This window comes from Electrophorus electricus, chromosome 14 (assembly GCF_041902795.1).
Source record: "Electrophorus electricus isolate QZ-2024a chromosome 14, ASM4190279v1, whole genome shotgun sequence".
Classification (NCBI taxonomy): Eukaryota; Metazoa; Chordata; class Actinopteri; order Gymnotiformes; family Gymnotidae; genus Electrophorus; species Electrophorus electricus.
This window is the reverse complement of record NC_137510.1, coordinates 21,257,250-21,283,050: the sequence shown is the minus strand read 5'-3', so window position 1 is coordinate 21,283,050 and position 25,801 is coordinate 21,257,250. Positions and strand designations below refer to the sequence as shown.

The following is a 25,801-nucleotide window of genomic DNA, read 5'->3' as shown; positions in this document are numbered from 1 at the left end:
CCACCCCCCTGTTGTGATGTATAACTGTAGACGTTTTAAATTATTTTGAATGAATAACTGGAGGACTAAAGTGCATATTGATAAACACAGGAAGTCTAGGCAAACTGAAAGTCTAGGGGAGTGAGGTCCTATTTTGTTGCATCCTGTTTTGGTAACCCCATTTGCCTGGCCATGTCCCGCTTTTCAGGGCTAATAAAAATGACCATACATAGACGTAAGATCGAGTTGGTTTCAGTTTTCTTGTAGTTATTTCATCATTGTCCTGCAGCCAAGTTGGAACGTGAAACATTAAGCGTTTTTACACTAACCTAAAAAGATGTTTTGCAGGTTTTTCACTTGCAGTATTTAGTAGAAGTTTAGGAGAAGAAGACTGTGCTCCTAAATGGATGCAAGAGCGCAGGTTGTGTCAGGAGCGGTCCGGCTCGTGCTCCGGGGAGGAGTGGATCTGGGTTTGGAGGATTCCTCTGGCCCTAGGGAGTGATATGAGCTCAGGTCATAGCTGGTTCAGCAGCCAGAGAGATTTAAAGCACGCTTCTGACCCGAGAGCTCTCTACTCCCCACTATAACCCCTCTCACAAACTAATGGCTTTATGACTCACTAGGCCCTTCTTTATTGATTTGTAAACTGCATGTGACATTGCTAGCAAATGAGTAATGGCGGAGGGATGTGGATGGGAAGTGTTTGTGTGAAACAAAACACAGGATAGAAGGCTTGGCATCTGTTGGCTCTCTTACACACACTTACACTACATAGACCTGTCTGCTTTTATAATTGGAAAATATCCAAAGACAGCTCAGTCTAACAGAGCTCAATCTACTAGTGTATTAATTTAATTTGCTTACTTTTATTCACATTATCATTGAAATATTGGTGAGGACAGATTTGATATTCTGAAGCGTTTATTCGAAAGGAATGATGGAGAGAGAAGCCATTAGACGGTCTCCCTTACTAACCCTTTCCTCCAGTGGAAAGAGAGAGACAGAGTGCTTAGTGCACGCACGCACACATTCTCACACTCATACAGCATTACTCAACCAATCGGCCATCCCCTGCTCAGTCTGCCTCTTGGCTGCTGTTCAGCAAGGACCGTAGTGCAGGTCACAGCATCATTGCAGTCGGATGTGAGGCTGCGTGTCCTTACCCCGGGCAGGACTAGCCATGCCTGGCTTCCCTGAGGTGCTCTGCCCACCCACCATAAAGGCTCTTCCGGTTCTTTACCACAACAGGTGATGCCGAAACATCCATGCTGCTCCTCAACCTCTGGATCCTAAGAGATGGTGCCTTCAGCATAACTCCTTCAGGACCACGATCAGTGATCAGCAACAGATTAAACTCTTCCAACTTTCAGTGTGTCTGCATTTTGCGGATGTATGCCTTTTTGTCCAGTGATTTGCTCTCCGTGGGAATATAGAAGGGTACATCCGGGCTAGTTGGAGATGGTACAGAGATGCCAGACCTGCCAGGCTGCTGCGCTGTGAGACATCCATGCTCCACTCTGTTCTCAGCCTGTTGGAATGTTACAGGTGAAGCCTCACTATATTCACTCTCTCTACTCAGCCGTTGCACTTTGCGGTTGTGTGTACTTCTATAGACCTAGAGCCGTCTCTCCTACTGATTCTACTAATTTACTTGCTCATCCTCCCTCCCTTCCTCCCTTCCTCCCTCCCTCCCTCCCTCCCTACCAGACCTTTTTCTCTCTCTCTCTCTCTCTTGCTCTCTCTCTCCCACCAGCTGTAGCAACAGCAGCAGCTGAGAGGCATAATCACCCCTATTTGCTGTACAGATCACAGCTCGACATGGAGATAACCCACTGCTTTATTTAAGGTAATCTGATTTGGGCAAATCGCCGGTGGGGAAAGCGCACAAAGCATTAGACTGGTAGGCTGGTCTGAGTTGATCAGCAGCTGTAATGTGTTCCGTACACCCTCATCTAAGCTGCCCGCGCGGGTGTGTGGTAAGTACCCTGTAATTAGATTGGACCCACTGATGGAAAAGTAAGTAAGAACATTTTCATGAAAAAAAATAAATTTTTGTTTTTGGTGAAAAAGGGTAAAGGCATAAGGAATTATTCCTCTGCTTAGCACATTCTCACATGTGCTTGGTGAAATGTGTGCATCAGGAAATCGTGGTTTGACTAGTATTCTGTATTTCTCTGGCATCTTTTGGTTTGAAATGGTGTATATCTGTAAAAGTGATTGCTATATGTAGTTCGGTTTTGACCCAGATATGCAGATTTACAAAAAGGATTAGTGCAGCTACCTGTACTATATTGATTGTATTGGTTTATCACCTGCTACACTGGGTAGGAATCATTTCAAATACTTGTTGAAAGTACATTATTCATTGCATACAGTGCTAGACATTAAGAATCTACATCTAGAAGGACGTATTTGATTGAGTTAGCAAATTCAAATCGGAATGAAGTCCAAGAATGAGGATGCAGAGACCTTATTTTCATATAATTTATGTGTTGCTATTCTGTTATCTGTTTAGTTTACCCCCTGAGAAGTCTTAGGTTTTTTTTGCAAAAGCAACTTGAATTGTACCTCAAAGGGCCTGACAGCTGGTAGAGTTCAGAATGTGAGTTTCCTCCTGAAGATATTTTTGTCTTTGATATTGGCAAAAGTTATGTAAAGTTTTATCCTTGTTTTGTTCTAGTAATGCACATTACTAGCACAATACACAGACTATACTATACACAGAAAGGTCTATTTTATCTTTATCCTTATCAGAGTACAGCTTCAATAGCAAAGCAAAGTCAGTTGACACGGTAGTAATGTCAACTGAGTTCTGAATATTTGTGACCAATAAAAGCTATTATTATTGGTAACAACCCCAAAACATTTTGCAGCACAAAAAAGTATATGATATGATAAGGTGGCATATACAATATATTTTGGTTTGGGTTTAATGTTTGGTATCATCTTCAGATATATAGTTGCGTTTTGGATGATGCAGAAATCTTGCAGTTTTACTCAAATCAAGTGAGTTAACTAATATTTGGGACTGATGGTTTATCTAACTAATAGCTCTAACCTGTAGATGTGTGCTGTAAGACATCCTTATACCCAAAACAAATTAACTCTAGTGTATGGTTATCTTATACAGGAACACAATTGCATCAGCTTATAGCAGTCAAATCTAGATTTCCAATGCAGAGAAGAAGCAAAGTAAATCTGCCTAGGTGTTTGTTTTGTTTTGTTTTGTTTTTTGTTTTTTTTGGAATATTGTTGTTTCATGATAGTAAAGAAATTAAAACAAACAACAAATTAAGTTAATCTTAGGTTTAAGACTATTGCAGTTTATTTTTCCTTTCTATGGGTGCTTTGCAGAGACATCATAAACATAAAACTGCATATTAGGTTTAGAATTTTTGACCTTTTGTTTTTTTTTAAAACTTTTTCCCACAATTTATTTTTCTGATATGTAGAGCTGTGGAGATTCACTGCTCTCTGTGCTGATGTAGAGATTTTGTGTGTGTGTGTGTGTGTGTGTCTGCACAGTTTTCCAGACTGTTGGGACAGTGATGTGTAGTACTATGAGTCTGCTGGGCTGCCCAGGGGGTGGTAGACCCTCTCTGGTACTCCTGCTTCTCCTGCTGTGCTGTCCTGCTGTTCACCCCCGCACGAGGTCCCTTCGCCCCATCGAGACCCACAAACATGCCTCCAAGCACCAGAACATCACACTGGCCGTAATCCTTCCCCAGCACAACACATCCTACCCCTGGGCCTGGCCGCGCGTGGGGCCCGCCTTGGCCCGCGCCATAGCCCTCGTCAACGCCGACCCCTCGCTCCTCCCCAGCTACACTCTGCGTCACGTCTTCGAGAACAGCGAGAACGCCGACGGCATCTGCTCCGAGTCCATTGCCCCGCTCATGGCTGTGGACCTAAAGTTCGCCCATGAGCCGTGGGCCTTCCTTGGCCCAGGCTGTGACTACACTTCCTCACCCGTGGGGCTCTTCACCACCCACTGGGGCCTCCCCATGATCACAGCAGGGGCCCCCGCCGTAGGCTTCCTTCGTGCTGAGGTCTACACCTCCATCACCAACACGGGCCCCACACACAAGAAATTGGGCGAGTTCACGCTGCAAGTGTGTAAACACTTTGGCTGGAGCCGGCACATCCTGCTGATGTTTAGCGACAGCAAGATGGGTGAGCGTGTCTGTTACTTTGCCATCGAGGGCCTATACACAGAGCTGCATGAGGCCAATATCACCACCGCGGAGTTTGTGTTCGAGGAGGACAGCAGACCTGTCAACTACACCGAGCACCTGCACAAGATAAAAGAGGAAGGCAGAGGTGAGTGGCATGGCACCTTCTTCCACAGTAGCAGACATGTGGATTTGTTTGCACACGCTTTTCCAGCCACCCAGAACCTCACAGAGCCTGTTTCCCACAACTAGATCAAGCTTAATCCAGGTCTTAACCACAGATCATTGTGCAAATTGTACTAGAACTTGGTCATATCCTTCCAGATGAAATAGATTTTGGCTCAGCTGTTATGTAATTTGCAGTCTACAGTCCCTTATCTGGTTCATACACACCGTGTGTTCTTTTGTCATAATAGCTTTTCAAACATTTGACTCAAAGTTATCTGTATTGCAGCAGTTTCCTGGACCTCTCCGTTTGACTAGCCATTCCTATTCCTTACTGAAGGTAAACTCCTTCCTGTTCTGTTATCTGTAACCAGGCTGAGGAATTGTATTGTGTTGTGTGATGCAGGAATACAAAGTTAACATTTGTCACCCTACAACACACTTCTAGTGTGCTCTGTGGTGAATCTAACAACACTAAATGTTGTGGTTCATTTTAATTCCCCTTTATATTTCGTATGTATAAACCATCCATTCATATTCATGAAGTAACTAGGTAGAAATGTATTCAATAATATTGCAGTTGCCAAACTGGAGCTTGTGTAACTAGAAAAGGCTTTTTTATGGTTTTCTCAGCCAATCACAGAGAGGTAAACTAACAGGCAGAAATGAACTCTAATATTTAGCAGTGGCTATAATGGCATACATTCCAATTCTTGATTTCATTTCTATTATATAGGCAGTCACTTCTACTGCTTTTGACATTGTTTTTATAACCCAGTGAGATGATGTTCATAAGGATTAGTTTGCAGTGTGTGCCTTAACTTGTCTCCAAGGTCCCGAAGGGATATAAAAATGCCCACACAGCAACATTTATTAACAGAGGTCAAAAGTGTCGCTGTTTAAGGAAGTTCAGCTCGTTGTATCAGATCTCTTGGTATTTCCTGTGAAAACAGACTTTATCATCTGCCCACTTTATTGCAATTTCCTTGGAATCTACTTTGAGCTGGTCCACTTAACGGAATCAGATGAAAGATGAGACTAGTCACAAGTGTGTGAAGACTGTTACCTGCAATTCAGCTGTTGCTTTTAGGTAATGCTTTCAAAGTAATTTCCCTCTTTGAAGTCCATCACTGAGATTAAACCAAGTTAGATGATAATGTCTTGAAATAAATAAAATACTTAAACGTGATGAAACATCAGGACAGGTGGATCTCTAAAAGCTTAAAAACATGGTTTTGTATGTGCATGTACGTGTGCGTCTGTGTCTGCCTGTCTCCTCATGGGTGCCACGCGGCACATGCTTGAACAGAACAAAGTACTTATATGAAGAGCCTCCACCACTAAAGACAGTGATGGAGGAGGGTAGTAAAGAGCTCTGGAAGAGAGGGACCCAGGGAGTGATCAGGACGGGGTGCAGGTTAATGTGGAATAGTTTGCTGAAGCACATGTGTGTGTTGCTCCTGGCTGCTTGATAAACACTTGTTTTGCAGTCTCCTGCTGAGCCCCCCCCCCCCCCCAGGATCTCATCAGTTGACAGGAAGTGCCTCTCAAAATGGCACTCATTCTTCATCTCACTCGCCTGGGCACAATAAATATGTAACATACTTGCATTAGCAGAAGCACTTAAAGACACTGTTACCTAGCGTTCCTGCTTGGACGTATTGTACAGTGTCTCTCCAGAACGCTCTGTTCTACTGCTGAGCAGGGTCTAGAATATTACACCGTAAAGAGCTGTGGCTTTGAATATAATGTCCTGTCACAGAAACTTAAATCGCTTCGACATTGAGTTATTAAATGTTGTACTTTACTATTTTCTTACCTCTCACCTCCATATATTTGTTCATTTCTTTTATGGGATTTCCAGTGACTGTTATACTACTGTATGTAAATATTGCTGAACCTGCATCTACATTGACATCTCCAATCTTACCTGTAGCAACCAAACTGAAATTTTATGGCTCTTTTAGTTTTCAAAAGAAAGACCAGTGAAATGTCAACAAAACATAGGTTTTCATGATTTCTGCCTGATGTGGGGGAAAAAAAACAAAGTACACACACCTTTAATGCTTTTTGCAAACTCTAATGTTTCTGGATTCCCTCTGTGTTTTAAGAGAGCCCGTAGAGTGCCCTCTGATTGGCACACCCTGTTGCAGTTGTCCCAGTGTTGGCTTGTTTGTAGTGGAGCTCCTTTCATCAGGCCTACTAATGGCCAGGAATCAGCAGGAGCTTCAGCATCAATACCTCTCATTAGGCACTCACGCACTTAAAAGCGGCTCTGTTCGTGAGGACCCACCGCTCTGCCCGGACTTGATCTCCTCGATTTTCAGATCACATCAGTCATTATCGACTGGGTACTGTTACAGCAGTGCCAGTTGTAGGAAGGTCCTTACTTCTCTAGGTCAGCACTCAGCAGGGGGACGCGCGCACATTTTTCAGTTTCCACCTTTGTAGTTCTGAAATGCATTAAAGCTTTTAACTGCGCTAATTTAATCAGCATTGAAAATTTCAGTTCCGGATGAATTTGAGTTCCAAAATGCTTAAAAAAGGAACCATGTGGAGTTGCTTCTTGGGTGGTAGTGTTTGGGTTCAGTTCAGTGTAGGTCCAAAGCAGTATGGGCCCACACATTCACAAAGGGTGTAAAGCTTTTCTTCAGCTTTCACATCGTACACCTGACAACCAATAGCCATTGTCAGGGTAGGAAAATTTGCTAATAAACATGTATATAAGGTTTGACCAGGTCACAAGGATCATTGGCTGGAGAAAAATTCTTCTCTTATATTGGTAAAAATATAACTGGTTACAACATTATTTATTGAACTAGGAAGTACACTATAATAAATAGACAAGAAATACCATGAGTAAGACTGGAGAAATCCCAAACTATTATAAATACATAAACAAAAATGATAATTACAGAAAATCTGACAAAACATTATCCCCAGATGAACCTAGTTATTAAGCCTTTAGTATATTAATTCAAAACCTTTCCTTCTGCAAAAGTTTTTTGGGGAGTCTTGAGAGAATGACTCCACTATCAATTATTCATTAAATTCAGTATGGCACTAAAGGGAATGAAGGCAACCTTCCTGATTGTTGGGTATCTTAAGAGGACCTTCTGGCCCTCTAGGTCCCTTGATGTGATCTTCCTGGAAGTTATGCCACTACAGAAGCCACTCGGCATGTTTGTTACCTCTGTCCCTGCCATCACCATGGTATCGAGGCAAAGGGTGGACCCATCCCGAACAAAGCAGGCCTGTGCGCTGCACGGAGCGTTCCGTTGCAGTCTGCTCCCACCCATCCTACCCTAGTTAAACAATAACTAGGGAAGACTGTGCATGCTTAAAAGAGAAGAAAAACATGTTGTCATTTCCCATAGTCCTCACACAGGCATTACTTGATGGAAGCTTGAGGGAGAGGCATGGGTAGATGTGCATGAGTACCCAAGGATGTTACACATAAATGCACGCGGCTGCTGGAGCAGTGCTGATGTGAGGAATCTGCCCAGGTGCCGTGTGCTGCAGACAGACCTGCTTCACAGCCACTTCACTTAGTGGACAGTGATTAACGTGGCCCACTAAATGCCTGTGTTTTCCACGTTTTTTTAAAAGCTGAATTCAGACGGAGTGTTGAAATGCAGGTAAATTGTCAAACTGGACGTTCATGTTTGTGAGCGCAGGGAATTCAGGCTTGTAACGGATGACATGACATGGCCCAGTTAAAGGGTGCACCACTTACACAAGGCTGAGCAGGGCTCCCTGGAGCCCCATAGAAGTTTCAGAGCTGATCACATATAACATAACAGAGGTTGAAACTTGGACAGGATTTGAATACAGAGTATCAAATTTTGGACGCAGTGCTGACACTTTGCTAGATGATTCTGCCATTAAGTAGGTGAATGAAAGCGAGTAGCGGAAATTGCTTCAGTCTCCTTTCATTTCCATTTCCACTGATGTCTGAGACTGGACAATCTCAGCACGAGAGCTGACGAGTGTAGAGGAACAAACGCTTCCCAGGAACCGGCTGCCATACTGACAGAAGTGGAGCTCCTACAGAAGGGAGATAATGATGTAAAATTGTTGTTTACACACATGACCACAAGATTTGACCAAATCTTTTTACTGTTTTTCAGTTTTCTTCTTTGTCTTTAGAATGTTCATTTCTGTTTCACTGTTTTAAAGAGCCATTTTACTATATGGATGTACTGATTATTTTGAGGAACCCTGTTTTCATTACTCAAGTAATTACTCTGCATCCCCGGAATCTGGAAATAGACAAAGAAGCCTCTAGGTTAATGAAAAATAAATATGATGAGACATTACGGGATAGGTGTTACGGGATGTCAGGTGGCGTGATGACTCCTGCAGGTGTTCAGCAGGTCAACTTCACCACCTCCTAAACATAGCAAAGGTGGCGAAATAAACGGCCAACAGATTTGCGAAATAAATGACCCAACAGATTTATGAAATGCATGCTAATATTTCTATACAAATGTGTAAGCATGTTTTATTGTGGCTACATTCACACATTTTGAAATGCTCCAATTTTTCACAGTAAACATCAACTTAATTTAGTTGTTATTGTGTCGACAATGCTTGTTCATCCATACGTGATTGCCATCCTGTTTGGCATGTCACTGAAGAAGCTTTTTCAGCCTAGATTCTAATTGCAGCCAGGGGCATTGCAGATATTGTATCTGATCCCACGTCAGCACAGTTGTAATTAGCAACTGTTTTTGTGACATCCTGTTCTTTTAGTGCTTTCATAATGTAGGTGTATGCTGGTTGTACAATATGACCTTTTGGCCCTCCCCTATTGGGGGAGTTTGGAATTGGCTGGAGGAGGAATTCTAGAGGCCCTCTGTTCTGTTTAATTTCTTACCAGAGTACAGTGGAGGGAAATTAGAGCAATACGTGCATGTTTGTGTATATGTAAAAGGCTTGGTGGTTTTGGGTTTCTGAGTGGAGAGGTGTTTGTATATGTGCATGTTTGTGCATTTGTGAAAGAATCAATGTTGTTGAGTTTCTGATTGGAGTGGTTTTCTCATTTGCACTTATTTGGGAAGATTCAATATTTGCAATTCAGAATCTCACTCTCTCACTCTCTCTCTGACACACATGGGGACATGGACAGACACACACACACACACACACACACACACACACACACATACACACACACACACACACATACACACACACACACACACACACATACATACACACACACACACACACACACACACACACACACACACACACATACACACACACACACACACACACACACACACACACACACACAGTATTCCCATTGGCTTCATATAGCAGGAGGCAAGGTGTGAGACAAAGATAGCATGTGAAAAGTAGAAAGATCTGCTTGCTCCCCTGAGTGTAGGTGTTAAGTTCTGGCCAGTATTGAACTGGTTTGAGCCACAATTTCCTTCCTAAACCTTAGTTCTGCTAAAGGATGTGTTAAATCCACCCTCTGGGCTTCTTCTAAATAATGAGATGTCAGGGTTTGTGAAAAATCCAAACTGATAGGCTTGGCTGCCTTCCAGGGTTTTCTGTTTATCTCCACATGTCCGGTACCTGTGAGCTTCCCTACCGATCAGGACTGTTTCAAAAGCTTGATTCTTTCTTTATTTCTCTCTCTGTCCTTCCCACTCTCTGTCTGTCTCCCTATGTCAGCTGCTGGTCCAAGTAACACTGCTGTTTCCCCTCTGACTCAGACTGCTTCCTCCACGGATTCACCATTTTGATTCACCTGTTGAAAGCTTTGTCCACTCCTGGCTGCGTGTGCTTTTAGGGTTGGTAGTGTTTTTATACTTGTATGGGCTCATGGTGTCTAGGTTGTGTCAGCTGATGGATTGTTTATTGAGAGGAAAGAGCTTACTTTTTTTTTTTTTTTTAGATGGGAAACAGCTTGAATTGCCAGAGAGACACTGTATAGTTCGATGGGTTCTCGGTCTCCAGACTGAATGTTTCTTAAGGGGAAAGAGTTTCAGCTTGTTTTGCACCCTGCTAGGATCTTGCATGTTGCTTTTAAGGGAATATAATAGAGTAAAGATCTTTCCAGTGACATGAGTAAACACAAGAAGGGCATTTTTTAAAAATGGCCAAAGGTTATATAGAGGCCTAGAAAATGTTTGGTTGGTGCACCAGGTCCAGTATAAGTCTATTGAAATTAAGTACCTAGAAAACTAAGGCAAATCACTTTCAAAATGTAATCACTGCAGCCTTAGGATATCTAATTCTCTCCAATTAACTGAGGTGAACAAATCATAAGTGGATTCAAGCATATATCTATGCACACACTGCTGTAAATGCAAATACACCTCGATTTTCAAAAAGCTGTTGTAGGCATATTGGAGAAATTGAGGTTTTCAACATAGTGGGCCTAGTTTTGCACAGACATGAAGACTGCTCGTCATGAATCAGTTCAGCGGATGCTGAGAGTTTTCTTTATTATCACTGAAGTTTGTTGGTTCAGGAAGTCCCGGGGGTCAGGATGACATTCCTGCCGCACTGGTTTCCTGTCAATTGCTATTGTTTGAATCATAATGGGCATGATGGGAGCACTGTGTGGCCTTGTCCAAAAAAGAGAACATTCTCTTTCTTTCTTTTTCTGCCCCTTCCTCTTCTCTTGTATGACAATCCTGAAATATGAGCTTCACTTAGAACTTCACTCTGTGGTTCCAGCTTGGCTTTGCCACAATAGTAATACTCTGATCAATGCTGTGAGCAGCTTAATTAACAAGGACTTGGAGAAACTCCAATGCTAGTAAATGTCAAAACAAGGTATAATCCATGTAGTAAATGTCTTTGCCCTGTACCCAGTGTCAAAACGTATATGAGCAAACACAGGAAATCCAGGAAGTGGCCAAATGAAGCAGAGCTAAGTGATGTGAGCTTGTGGGTATCAGGACAGATGCACCCAGCCACCTTTCCTGCCTGCTGAAACAGTAGACCAGGGTGAGAGCCAAGGACACAGACAGTACACTAATCTGGGAGACAGTAAAATGGCTCTGTGATCTGTGGAGTCTGGCGTACAGCCATCAAATTACAGAGAGGTACAGATCCTCAGTGAGAGGTCACCTGGGAGCATTTCTGAGGATGGAGAGTGTGTTCAGCATACGACATTCTCTTTAAGAAAACATGCTATTTAGTTGTATAGGAAACTGCAAAATCCCAGCTGGCACTTCAAGCTGTATCTGCTTTTCTGTCTTCCTCTCCGAGCGTGTGTGTGAGGGTGTGGAGTGTGTGCTCCTCATCTCTGTTTCTTCGTGTGTTCATGACTTGCTTCAGGTTCACTTCTCATCCTCCTCGTGATCCAGTTTCTGGCCTTCACCTTCACACAGCTTCACTGACTGTGGGAGGAGAACCTCATAAGCTGAGTACTGACAAAGAATAAAATGGGGGCAAACAAGCCAAGCCGAGCCTGCCCGTTGTGCACATGACCATGACCCTCCCACGGCACTCTGAGTGCAGCTCCAGTGCGAGCCCACTCTCTCCTTTATACAGTCACCATTAATGGAGTTTTAGAAGCCGTCGCTCACACTCCCCTTATCTCCCTTTCCTGTCTTCACCCACCCTCTGTTTTTAATGCAAGCGCTATTTCACTTACTCATTGGTTGTGCACATTAGAGGCTGTTATTGCTTTTTGATTTTGTCCACTTATGGCATGAAGCATGAATGCAGACTTGCCGACCTGGGTTATAACACTGAAATGGATCCTGTAATGTCACTGTGAAGGCCAGAACAGTATAGTGTGGGGAGACATGCCCACTTTCTCCCTCTCAGCTGTGTGTGTGTGTGTGTGAGAGAGAGAGAGAGAGAGAGAGAAAGAGACATTTGCACTGCCATTTTTGTGGGCCACTGCTGAAATGGTAATAGATGCCTCACATAATGCTAATGCCCCTGCCTTCTGTTTCTCCACGAGGCCAGCCACGTTGCCGTGGCGAGCTGCATTCTGGGCCTCATTACAACGAGCTTGTTTGTCTGACCATCACAGTCTCTTGGTTTTGATTTTAGACACACACACATACACAGACACACAAGCCTTTATTTCTTCTCTAATACTGTTGTGTTGAATACTGCCGGGTTGATGCTTTACTCTTGCTGTATGGTGGAGTAATCTCATTGGACTATTGATCACCAAGATGGTGCTAGGAAATTGGGGCTAATGGGAGAAGTGTAACGTCTATATTTGGACCTATAACTCAAATAGGGAAATGCTTGGGCCAACATTTTTGAGGGATACCGAACTGTGATTTACATGACCTCTGATGGTTCAGGAATCTTTTCCCTGCTGTGCACTTCTGCATTTTCATTTTAATCAACTGTTCTTCTTCCTATCTCTTCCCTTTGTCTCCTTTTTTCGGTAGTGGTATTTGTGTGCTGTCCTCCTGATATATTCCGGCAGTTCATGGTGCACTTCCGGAAGGTGGGCCTCCCTCAGAAGGAGTTTGTCTTTATCTACATTGATGTTTTTGGACACACGGTGGCGTCCCAGCCTGCCCAGCCCTGGGCACGGGGAGACGCTGACGACGCCTTCGCCAGAGAGGCCTTCCAGGTAAGAAAGAATGAGGGAGACTGGGTGCTTGGGCAGCACGCGTCCGCCTTGATGAACCGCCTTCCCACAGACTCCAGCAGATGCAGAGCTCATGGGGAGGTAGCGAGCAGGACAGTGAGAGGTTGAAGATTGTGTGGAATGAAACAGAGCAGCGGTTAAGCAGAAGAGCCAACAGAGGGTGGAAAAAATCCCGCAGGGAATCTCGTCAGTAAAATGTGTTCGCGTCCAATCGGAATTTATTTCAGGGATAAAAAGCTTTCGCGTCCACTCGGAACTTTTTTTAGGGAGCTGCAGATTAGACAGAAAGTAATAAGAGAGTCAGCGGCAGGATTGAGTGTGATAGCGGCAGGAGGGAGCAGGACGAAGAAAAGCACAGCGGTTAGCATGTTGAGCAGCGTGGTATAACCTGCAGCTCTGATTGTGATTAGAATTGAATTGGCCATAAAGCACACACAGTTGGTGGACAATCAACGCTGCAATAACACAAGAGCCCTAGAGAAAGGAACAGCCAGAAATATCCTGAAAGAGCAGAACACTTATGTCTTTTGTGCTTGAATCAAACATCAGACTTTGGGCTTTTGAAGGAATTTATTCCGCTGAACTAAAATTTCCTACTGTCTCTAAGGTTTTGGTTTGAGGTGGGGGTTTTTTGTTGTGTGATTTTATACTCTATGGTTGGTCTGAAATGGTCAGGTACATCACATCTTGGAAGCAAAGAGGTTTCAATGAAAAATACAAGTTTTATTTTAAATAAGCATTGTGATTTTATTCAGGCATTTCTATTACCCTTTCACTGTTCATTTTTGTAGGCTTGATTGTATTATATTTTGTATAATTACATTACACCAGCATCCAGACAAATAGGACTTCCTCTCTCTCATTACACCTGGTGCTCTGCGTGTGTGCCGGCAGCTGCCCATAGCGGCACATTTTTGGCCTTTCATTTACCCAATTTACACCTGGAATTAACATGTGTTTAGAGTAACTGGACTGCAAGTGATCAGTGCTAGATAAAAGACTAAATGCAGTCATATGTGTCTTGGAGAACCATGGCAAATTTCTGAAACCACATTTGGAGGTGCTCAGGGGAGTCATATGTCTTGAAGTGTCCCCGACATCATTGAGGGACCACCCTAAGTGGAACCATTCTCATTCAGGGACATGGTATCAGAGTGTGCAATTAAAAGTGCCAAAGCTGCTAAATAGGCTAGCTTGTAAACCAAAAACAACAATGTACCATATAAGCGTGTCATTCCTACCAGCAGAAGTAATGTAAGTAGCAGGAAATCTAACCAATTATGGTCAGCTAAGATGCATTCCAATCACATGAAAAGGCTAGGCCTTAATGGGGATGTGTGTCGGCTTAACACTTGTAATCAATCAACTGCTAGCCCCTGTGTCTCTTAGACTTCTCTTCCTGCAACCGCACACACTGTAGAAGAGTCTGGCCTGCCTACATGCAGCAAGCCCAGTTTCCACTTCTAATAATTCTCTCCGTTCGGACTGTAGCACGCTCGGCTCTGCTGGCTTTCAATGGGCACGGCTCAGTCGGCGTGTTCCCGACGCAAGCTGGAGTGGTGTAAACGTGGCTTCCATCCGCTTGGTCATCTTCATCGCTATATGAACCTCACAAGAAAAGCTATAGCTAATACGGCAGTGACGGAAGCCTTAAGCTCGCTGCTGGGTGACGGGGGGTCTGTGTGAGGTCTGATTTATCTGCTTGGAATGAAAGAAGTGGATATGGCTGGAGGCCGATCTCAGTGCAGTTTCTGGGGTTATATATTTTTTAAAGTTTCATACAAGGTAACATTCACTGTATTCCTTCTGGGTTTGTACAGGTGTCTGAGTGCCAGTGAAGTTTTGCTAACCAAAAATGCACTAGAGATGAGCACCTCAATCCACTCCAAAGGCAGCCTTCGTTTTTTAACAGGATGGACTGCGTCATTTTAGCTGTAAATGGCAGCATTTGGTGCCCTCTGCGCAGATGAGCAGTGTTCATCTGCTCCTCATTAGCTGGCATTTTGTTCCCAGAGTGTGAAGATTCTGACCTACAGAGAGCCAGAGAATCCAGAATACAAAGACTTCGTCAGTGATTTGAAAGCAGATGCAAAGATGATGTTCAACTTCACAGTGGAGGACTCCCTGGTAAGACACATCAGCTGTGTGTGTGTGTGTGTGTGTGTGTGTGTGTGTGTGTGCGCACACATTTGTGTCTCTTATGACATCACTATTAATATCTGTATTAGATTGTATTAGCTTCTGCAGCCCTGTGCAAATACAGTATGACTCATAGCGCTGAAACACCGAAGTGTGACCTTTCCAACAACTTCAACTAATTTTGAGTAGTACTGATGTGTGCAACTATGTGCAAAAGGCAATATCTCAATTCCTCAATAGCCAATGGGAATGCTGCATGTGTGTGTCTGTGTGTTTTGAATTCTGACCATTTTTGATTATGGAATTTGATCACGTTTTTGATGTTGAGGTGTAATTTAATTAAGAGGAGGAGAGAGGTAGTGAAAACTGCGGTCTAGTACGTAAGGTTTCCATAGAAACTGCACATTTGGGACAGAGGTCCTTCATCAAGAAGTTCAAGGAGGTGAAGCCTGTTTATTTTTTAGTATAATTAAATTATAGAGCTCTTTATTACAGGTCAGTGCTTTCCTCATTTCACTGCTGCCATAGCATCAACTCGCAATGCAAACAGATCACTAAATTAATTATTATTAAAGTGCCTTGTACATATCTACTATTACATGTCTTACACGAGATATAGTAGGTCTCAGTGAGATATAGTGTGTCTCCGTGAGATATAGTAGGTCTCAGTGAGGCACGAGGAGGAAAGGCTGATCATAATCCAGCCTTTAGATGTGCTTATTTTACTGGCTGTGTTAATAAATTTACATATAGCGGTTTATAATATCCCACAGAAACAAGCTTTACTGAAAGGTTACTGGTCTGATACCCTGGACGGGGCAAATGGGGTTGGGGTGGGGGCGTATGAGGGCTTTTCTTCCCTCAGCAATCATGGCTGTAATGTCCTTGAGAAAGGCACCATAACCCCAGCCCCTCCCCAGACTGACTGTGATGATTCTGACTTTTAATATAGCCTATGTAATCCAAGGGTTATAAAACAGCGATGACAGCAACATGTAAAGTGAATGTTTTTAAGCATAATTCATTGAAATGTATTTTTTTACACATGGCTACTTCTTTTCTGTAGTGGTATGCATATATTGGTAGTCTTATAGTTGAGCTTCACACTATAGATTACAGGACGAAGGGTACTTTCCACAGGTTTTACATATCATGTTGAGTTTCTTATATTGATACATAACATATATTTACACGTATTCAAGGTTGTAACTGCATGAAACGCAGCATATATATAAAATGTTATTATTTAAGAAAGGAGCCACAATTATGTTTCTTAATAACACTTACATTTGGGGACATGTATGATTTTTACAGATGTTTTGCAAAATTGGTAAAATTTTTAGGGAGATTAAATATTCCTGACATGAAACAAATTTGAAAACTTGAAAAATCTGGAAAACTTAGTCTTTAATGCCCTTTTCAAACATACATGCAGGGGGATCGTGACAGTTTTGAACATTTAGTGGGAACTAATATGCCAGTGGTGGCTCTTATGGACTTTATCATCTCTACCACATTTGTGGTTCTCCCTTAGGGTTATTGTGTGGTACGGCAGGGTCTGTAATGCCAAACAATCCACAGTAATGTCGAATGCCTTCTCGGGGGTGACCCTGAGTGTACTCAGGCACTGGAACCTTGCCTGGTTTATGTTTCTGTCTCAGTCCTGGCTGTATTCCTGCAGAGGGCCAGACTGTAGCAGAGTCAGGATGTGGCATCATGAGAAACAGCAGGCAGTGCTACACTCTGCCTCTAAGAAGGAAATCACATGAGAGGGAGCATGGGACTATAACAGTAACATAATTTGTTGCAGCCTACAATATATCATCACATAGCTAATTATTATACCTATAAATTATAACTATTATTATCTATTATTGATTGTGGGAAAGGCAAGTATATTGTGAAATAAGGCCTGTCATTGCCTTCACCTTAACAGTATGGAAACATTTCTATTCACATTCATTGCTAAGTAAATTGAATAGCATACTTTTTGAATACAACAACATACGATGGGCTAAAAGGATGGGCCCATGCGTTATGTTCATCACACTTTAAAGGTTAGAGAGGGTAAATTCTAAAGTCAGAAAAACAGGGAAAATGTACATTTGTACTACAGTGTAACTACATTTGTAGATAAACTGGGGGCAAATCCACGAACCTGTAGTCTGGTATGTGAAATGCGATGGTGAAGATGTTCAAAAGATTCATTCGGCTGAAAACGCAAGATCAATGAAGACAGCCATCAAAGAGATTAAAGAGTCTAATGACTCTCTATAATCGATAATGTGAGGCGCAACACCTACTTAATCATGTAGGAGCAGTTTTAGGAATGTTCGCGCTGTAGAATCGGCTGGCGATCCGAACATTGACTCTGGTTTGTGTCCAGTGAATCTACTGGATGGCAGGTTAGCTTCGCGGTGTATAATCTATGCTTATCCTGAGCTCGATTTGTGGAAAACCCTCCAAATATAAAGAGTAATATTTGCCACTGTTTTATTTGAACACCAAAGAATTCTTTATAGGTTTGTTGGTCAGCGCATCTGTTGCCTGAACAGGTAAAACTCTAGCAAAGAATCACCTATGAATCTCTTAGGAAATCAGCAGTTATAAAAAAAAATATTTAAGTTTCTGTACTTTTCCGGCAGAAATCTTCATTCTCACTGAAAGTCTGGATTTTAAGAGGGCTATTTTAGTAGTTGAGTTTGACACCCTGTTTTGAGTATTTCAGTAACGCAGTGCAAGGCTGCAGCTAGCCTGCTCCTCTGCTCTGCAGCTATCGACATATGACAGAGATGTGCGCTACTTGTGAGCAAATCATGCAGATCCATACACAGCACTCAGTGTTTGCTAGCTAACGTGATCATGTACGCACATTACGATGAGACTCAGTCAGGGAGTGAAGATTTCTCCTCTAAGCCAACCTAAACCCTGGCAGTGCCGGAGTGACTTTGCTAGACAGTCCAGTTGGCTTATGATTTTAATGACTGTAATGACGAGTGTAGTCATCACTGTCGACGCTCATACTGTGTGTTGAATTCTCTATCGATGCCTCTCTTCTGTGCTATTTTAGAGACGTCTACAGCAGACAGACAAGGCTAGTTCATCTAACCACCACCCCGCTGGCTAGTCTTTGAAAAAGGTATCCTACAGATGAAATCTGCTACAGTAGATTAAATTAGACACTTCACTCAGACAAACTGATAACCTCCAGAAAGGCAAATTAATATTGCAGACATATTCAATGCTGCCCTCAGAAATGTTTCATAGGGGTGGCCAGATGGGACCACTGACATTCTGGGGCTGGCACACCAAAACCAAACGCCGATATTTTATTATGCCCCCGGTCGTAGCGTGATACAGTGATGGCGCCCCTGGTCAGAGTGTAATATATCAGATAGAAGCATATTATGCAGCATATTATGCTTGTGGTGGAGGTTCCTGGGAGAGCCAGTGATTATATAAGGGTAGATCTTGCCCCTCCACTGGGGCAATATTACTGGCCATATTCCTGTGACCTGGGATTGTATGGGGTTCAAGGTGAGCTTGCCCGTGTGAGTTCTAGGTATGTTGTGTGCATGCAACCTGTATATCTGTGCATTAAGTTCTGACTGCTCTCTATTAAGCAGGCTGATGCCCTGAGGACAAAAGCAGAGTCAGAACCAGCTGGTTCTGGAGTTTATGATTCGTTACTGTCTGCCAGATGGCAGCAGTAAGAACAGACTGAGACTCGGTGGGTGGAGCAAGCAGTGCTTGGTGTATAACTCCAGGAAGGAAGGGAGTGTGACCCTGCAGATTTGGGCAGTCTGCACCACCCTGAGCGCATTGCTGTCGGGAGCAATGCAGTATCACCGTCCCAGGCAGTGATATAGCCAGACAGGATTCATCCCAAACCGTCTTAGCTTTCTGAGACAGAAGAGGCACTGTGCCTTCATCACTACACATCGGGTGTGTCCAGTCCACGTGCGGCCACGTGCGGCCTTTTAAGATGTTGGCCTTCCCTGCCGCATACCCATTGAGAGTAATATGCATTTTCCCTCTCCTGCTTCCTGAAGTCTAGTATTGGCTCATTGGTCTTGTTGACATTAAGTAGAAAGCTATTTTCCAGACACAAGTGTGTCGGAACCAATATCCTCATTTTAGGCTGCCTTGTTATCGTCAGGTTTACATCATTGTAGTTAATTACCTAGTAATTAATAATGTTAATGTTAGGCTATTCTTACTTCCTAAAATGGCCTTTATTTAAATAAAGTTTAATAATAGAATTATTGGCTATTCACGTCACATTGCCCTCCAAAAATGATCAGTGTCAGCCTTTGAAAACCCAATATCTGTTGACTACTAGTTAGAAGTACGAGTACCAACTAAAGTTTAAAAAATGACTAAACTAAAAAATGAAGGTGATGGTGAGGTCTCCCACAGCCCACTGCTCACCTTTAGCCAGACCACAGTGGCCCTGATGTCACTTTCAGAAACCCAGCACAGTCTGTTTCATTTCTGCAGCACTTCAAAGGGCAAAATGGGGGGAGTTTTGTTTGGATTCTGGGCCCAATATATCTCCCAGCTGATTAAGAAGAATCTTGGACAGTGCTGTAATCAGACATTTTAAAACACTTACCCCAACAGAGGATGCTTGATTTTTACTTTCCCTTAATCTGCAAGCTCTCAGGTTCACGTGTTTCTCCTGTTTAAGGAGACCAAGTGATTTTGTATAACGTACTCAAAAAGCGAAAAAGAAATAATAGGGTCAAGAACTGTGTGGCTATGAGAGATTTAAATGTTGAATTTCATGCACGCAAATTCTTTATCCACCATACTGTTAACAATTATGTTGTATAGTAAAAACGAATTCACTAAGATTCAACTCTGCCTTTACAATCAGCTAGTGGTTTTGTCAGACAGCCCCTAATTTGTTTGTTTTTTTCTATTTTGCAAATTTGTTAAGTAAATAAGGGCTGAATATATTCAGAAGCAAAAGTGTAGGTCCTTCATTGTTATATAACCTTTTTAGTAACAAGATTTTTTATAATTAGCAAATATGTTGGCTAAAATTTATTGCACATTTTATGATGTGATTTGCTTTATTCCTTGTGCTTTATTTGCAGATGAACATAATCCCCGGAGGCTTCTATGATGGCCTCATGCTGTATGTTCACGCGCTGAATGAGAGCTTAGCGGAGAGCCAGGGCCAACCCTCAAGAGAGAGCATCACCAAGAGGATGTGGAACCGAACGTACTACGGTGAGCTCTAAAAAACGTGAGAGAAGAGGGCAAGCTGCTCAACTTCAGCCTATGTACTGCCTGTTCGTAAGACAGAAATTTGTGCTGATAGGGTGAAGGTTATGAAAAGATGACATGGTGTTTCCTCTCCTTCAGCTGTCCTATCAAGGGCTTCCCTAATGCTGAGAGGATTTTGCTTGCAAAATGACAGATGTGCGAACAACTGCAAGGCGTTAGTTCAGTCTCTTTCTCGCAACTTCTGTCAGCCACTCATTTTAATGTAAGAGGAAATGAAAGCAGACAATGGAGCGCAGACTGCAGACTCCTTTAATCTTTGAATAGATTTCTTTTCCTGCCCTTGAGCCATTGATTCAGTCTCGTGTTCAGTGTTGTGTTTGCTCTTCCAGACCTGAATGAATAATTGAGTGGTCAGGGAGGCACGTGTCTACACAGGTGCAATGAAACCCCCCTCAGCTCACATATCACTGCATCACCTCTACCTCCAACACCACGGCTCGATAAAGCAGAAGCCATTCAGAATGAAGATGCCCGATTTAATCCCCGATCCCTTCCCTGCGGGGGAATGGACTCCAGCAAGCAGACAGGTGTATTTATTCTGGAATTCTGCAAACCCAGGGAAAACAAACGTTCAAATTGGGAAGTCTGTTATAAAACAGAGCAGTATGCAACTGTAGTTGGTGGTCCCCTTCACCAGACTGTGTGTGGGTGGAGGGTGTTCATGCACGCGTGTGTTTGTGTGTAGCGGAAACGCTTCTGACTAGCACCAATGTGTCAAAGATGAAGAACAGAAGTAGTAGTTACACTTCTCGAAAGAGAAGCACTTCAGACTCTAAAGCCTGCTGCTTGTACAGTTCTTGACCACTTTAATACCGAGGTCCATTCTAGATTGTGGTTTCATTCATGTATGCGTTGTGCTCTCATGTTCCCATGGTGCATATCCAGTGGAGATAACCAGGACTGTAATCAGTTCAGTCCAGGTCATCTGCCTATCTTTAAGCCCTGGCACTGTCTGTATGAAATGGGCCCTTCATTCTGCTCTCCCACTATCTCTCTGCATTCATCTGCCCCTTGCTCGCTCTCTCTCTCTCTCTCTCTCGCTCTCTCTCTCTCTCTCTCTCGCTCTCTCTCTCTCTCTCGCTCTCTCTCTCTCTCTCTCGCTCTCTCTCTCTCTCTCTCTCTCTCTCTCTCTCTCTCGCTCTCTCACTCTCTCTCTCTCGCTCTCTCTCTCTCTCTCTCGCTCTCTCTCTCTCTCGCTCTCTCTCTCTCGCTCTCTCGCTCTCTCTCTCTCTCTCTCTCTCTCTCGCTCTCTCTCTCGCTCTCGCTCTCTCTCTCTCTCGCTCTCTCTCGCTCGCTCGCTCTCTCTCTCTCTCTCTCTCTCTCTCGCTCTCTGTCTCTCTCTCTCTCTCTCCCCCCATCCATCTGTCCCTTGCTCTCAGTCTCCCCTCCATCAGTCAGTCTCCTCCCCTCTGCTTTCACCTCGTCATTCACTCTGCTCTGCCTTATTGTGTGGTTATAAATGTAACCTTGTGTGGTTGATGCGGGGAGAGCGCTGGTGTTGGTGCTGAGCAAAGTCAGGCTGCATCTACTCCAGCTGCTCTCGCAGTGTCCGTTAGCTGAAGACAAGCATCGGTCCTCACCCCTCATACACCTGAGCACTGCCACCATCATCCATAGCCTCTGTTTGACATCTCCCAGCTAGGCCTGTTGCGATTATTACACAACCGCGCGATCACGATTTTTTTAGCTGACCACACTGATTTGCTCAGACTGCGATTATTTTTCACAGTAATTTCATTTCAAACGCATCAAACAGAATACAAGTTTGGTGCGCGTCATAATAACTGTGTTGAGACAAAACCGGCTAAACACAAATAAACACTTGTTTATTTCAGTATATGTAAAAGAATACAATTAAAATGCACTTTTCCTAGACCTCAAATACATAGCATAGCCTTTGGTGTCAGAAGTGTGCTTCAGCTTTGCATTGCTGCAAGGATAATATATGTAACATGAAAGCACATGTTCCCAATGTAATATTAGACTGCAAGTCAAAATTATCATATACTTGAGCTTCTGACACCTCAAACCTCATTGAATTTATATATATATATATAAGACCAGGCCTTGAATAGTTAGGATGTTGGGCTGTAACTTCATGCTCCTTTGTGATGTCCTTGTGTTGAGGTTACATAATTCTCAGAGGAAGTGGGGGTGGGGGTGGGGGGGGCGACTCTGATCAGAGAAAAGCAAACGTTTTATTCAGGGTCTGAGGGAGAATTCCCCACGACCTTTCCTTCGGTCTGTGTTTTCTCTATGCAGCAGATGAGTATGGATTTGAGAGAATCTGCTCCAGAGTCAGTCAGCACTATGAGTCTGTGTTTGGGAGAACAGATCCTGGGTAATGCTTTGTATTCAGACTCGCGCTTATTAAACACAGAGGGGAAATTGCACAATCTCTCTCTTACGTGGAGCAAAGATGGAAGAGATAACTTTGTTACTCTTTAGTGCTCCTCTCTGTCTTTCATAATGGGCTGTTTAGTGTTGAGTCTTGACAAATGAAGGCCACTTAGCCACTGGTTACCCCGCAATCAGACCTCTGAAGAGTAAAGCAGATGCTGATAGGCTCAGGCCATCTTAACTGTCTCTAACTGTGCCATGGAACAGAATTAGATTTTGAGATAGAAAGAATGTAAATCGTGGTACTGCATTATGGATTTCAGTAGGTCAGCTGAATGTCTGTTGGATACCACTTGTGCGAAGGCTGCTATAGATTTTGACGGCATGTGTCAATGAATGACACATTCACTCCGTAACTCCCTTTTAGGTTTAGCTGTCTAATAGGGTTAAGATTACAACTAAGACTGTGTCTAGGGGTGGGTGGTATGAGCTAAAATTCATGTCACAGTATTTTCCACAGTCCAGATAATAATAATATCAGAATATATATAAAAAGTAATAAAACATATTATTATTACTACTGATGTTTACATGCCTTAATAAATATTAATTTACAAAGCCAAAACATGGGTGAATAGATTGCAGGAGAAAATCTTATCTTTATTGTGCAAATTTGTTTACACATGAGGTAGAACTGTGCAAGCATGAATTCAAAAATAAATAAATAAATAAATAAATAAATAAATAATTTAACCAAAAAAAAAAATAAAAAATATATATATATATATATATATATATATATATATATATATATATATATATATATATATATATATATATATATATATATATATATATATACACACACACACATAAATTATATCAAACCAAAAAACTTTGTTCCCTTCAGAATAAATTATTATTCAGCCTGGGCTAGTTGTCCCCAAATGTCTGTGAAGTAATTTTACAAGACCTCTGTAATATTTTTGACTGATTCACACTGAACAGGAAATCTCGGTGTAAATTGCAGAGATGGGAGTGGGTATTCGTTGAGCTAAATATTTTGGGTCGAGCACCATTGCTACTGGGGCTAACTGTATACTTCTTTTTTGCCACATCTTAGTCTAAGACATGTTTCTTCCTCTTAGTCTAAGACATGTTTCTTCCTCTTAGTCTAAGACATGTTTCTTCCTCTTAGTCTAAGACATGTTTCTAGCTAATAGTGTGTCAACATATCTTGCACGATATAGTTTCCTGGGTATGGCCAGAAACATTGAATCCAAACCTATTCCAAATGACGAGGACTCTCCCTTTTTGGGAATAATTCTTTGCTGACGTCTGCTTCCACATCGCTTGTATTTACCCTTCCTTCCTTGCTCGGCATCTTGGTTTTGCGATCTGTCCCCAAAGTAATGTTTAGCAAATCCCTTGGCGATGGAAGCTAATAATGGCAAACTACAAACATTATTTTTTCTTCTGCTCTTGTGCTTTTGACATCGTTTCTGAATCGTTGATTCCAGTGAGTGATCATGCAACTCGTGTCTAAACATTCTTCAGATTGTGTAGCTGAAAATTGAAAAGCTATTGCTCTTTAAACTCACCCTGCTCTGTGTGTGTATGATATGTTCGCTCTCAAGGACTTCATTCAGTGCAGCATCTTACAAATGGAGAGGTGATCCAGATGCCAGTGCCTGCAATTCTGTCTGCTGCTGTAATCTCCTGATTGGTGCCTTAGTTCACTATGAGTATGACTGAGAAACACACATCAGTATGAACCTTCCTGAATGCTGAATGGACTGCAAGTACACAATGTTTCATCAGCACCGATCTGTCCACACTGACTGAATTATGTGGTAAAGTGACTGATTCACCCTCCGTCGACAAAATGGGTCACAAAACGAAATGTACCAAGTGCGTGTTCCACAAACAGCGGGGCAGGCATTGGTTAGAGAGCAGAAAGAGGTATAGTCACTGAAATGTAGGAACAGATAGAAGAGTAGTAGCTGACCACTTTCTTCCCATAAAACAGATTATACAGATTGTGTTTGTTCTTATAATCCAGTCCATAAGCATTGTTCTACTAACCCACATTTTCCACTGGCAGTCAGGCCAGTCCAACCATTCTCTGGCTGGAAAAGCCCGTCTCCTCTTTAGGAAATGCAGTAGCTCAGAATTCCCAGAAAAGCCCGTTTTTATTCATTGCTCTCCCTCATCAGCGTCATTAGCATCCAAATCGTGGGCTTACTTTGCTGGCGCACATTTTCCTTTAATTGGGAAATCCATCAGCAGAAAGTGCCGCCTTTGGATATCTTTTGGAATTAAATGGATCATTTATCTCAGTGGCTGTCAGTACCTACACAGTTCATGTCGAGTCAGCAGTGGATGAGATACGAGAGCTCTGTGTGTCCCATTTCCTGCCCCTCACTGGTCTCTTCACCACACAACCTCCCCCCTCCTACCCACACTAAACACTGTCCTCCATATAACAGAAATGAATGATTTCCTTGTGTATGTGTGTGTATGTGGGGTGGGGGCATGCTATCCCTTTTACCTCGGGCACGGATCTGTGTCTCTTTATCTCTCTTCTCTCCCTCTCTCTCTCTGTCTCTTTCCTTCCTATATGGGTTGACATTTCCAGGCTGATAATAGCTAAGCTTTTTCATATCTGTTTAAATGTCAGGGCTGCTTTTCCCTGAGGATTTAGCTCCGCCCTGCTTCTGCTCCTGACATGCTGAGGCAGCTCGAGCAGGAAATGACAGCCGTGGCCCTCGGCCTCCTCGCGCGACCCAGAACATCATTGGTAGCGGGTGGGGGGGGAGAGACCACACAGGGCACAGAGCCGACCTGAAGAGGGGAATCGCAAGACATAGTCATATTTAATCACTTGGACATGAACAAAGACTCTCACACCACACACACATCTGTCTACAGTCAGGGTGGATCCTCTGCAGTATTAACATATAATGAACATTTTAGTGATCATGATCTCTCTGTCAGTAGTTTGTGTGCCATAAATATTTTTGTTTGTTGTCGGTTCTGTTGCAGAAGTCATTCCAGGAGTGTTGTCAGAGTTTGTAATGGTTTAATGTGTGTGATTATTTCCTCTCTCACTTTGATACTC

At 42.9% G+C, this 25,801-nt stretch overlaps 1 protein-coding gene across 8 annotated transcripts in view; it reads left to right on the top strand.

The window, feature by feature from the left end:
• Positions 1-25,801, top strand: part of npr1b (natriuretic peptide receptor 1b) — a 51,021-nt gene that overhangs the window by 6,807 nt on the left and 18,413 nt on the right. For 4 of the 8 annotated variants that reach the window (XM_081696288.1, XM_081696287.1, XM_081696283.1 and 1 more), the window contains 6 exons: positions 1,228-1,524; positions 1,687-1,825; positions 3,505-4,299; positions 12,701-12,888; positions 14,920-15,033; positions 20,148-20,283. In XM_081696288.1, coding sequence (XP_081552414.1) covers positions 3,528-4,299; positions 12,701-12,888; positions 14,920-15,033; positions 20,148-20,283 — 1,210 coding nt within the window. In that variant the 5' untranslated portion in view covers positions 1,228-1,524; positions 1,687-1,825; positions 3,505-3,527. The other 4 variants (XM_081696284.1, XM_081696289.1, XM_081696291.1 and 1 more) reach the window with 4 other exon arrangements.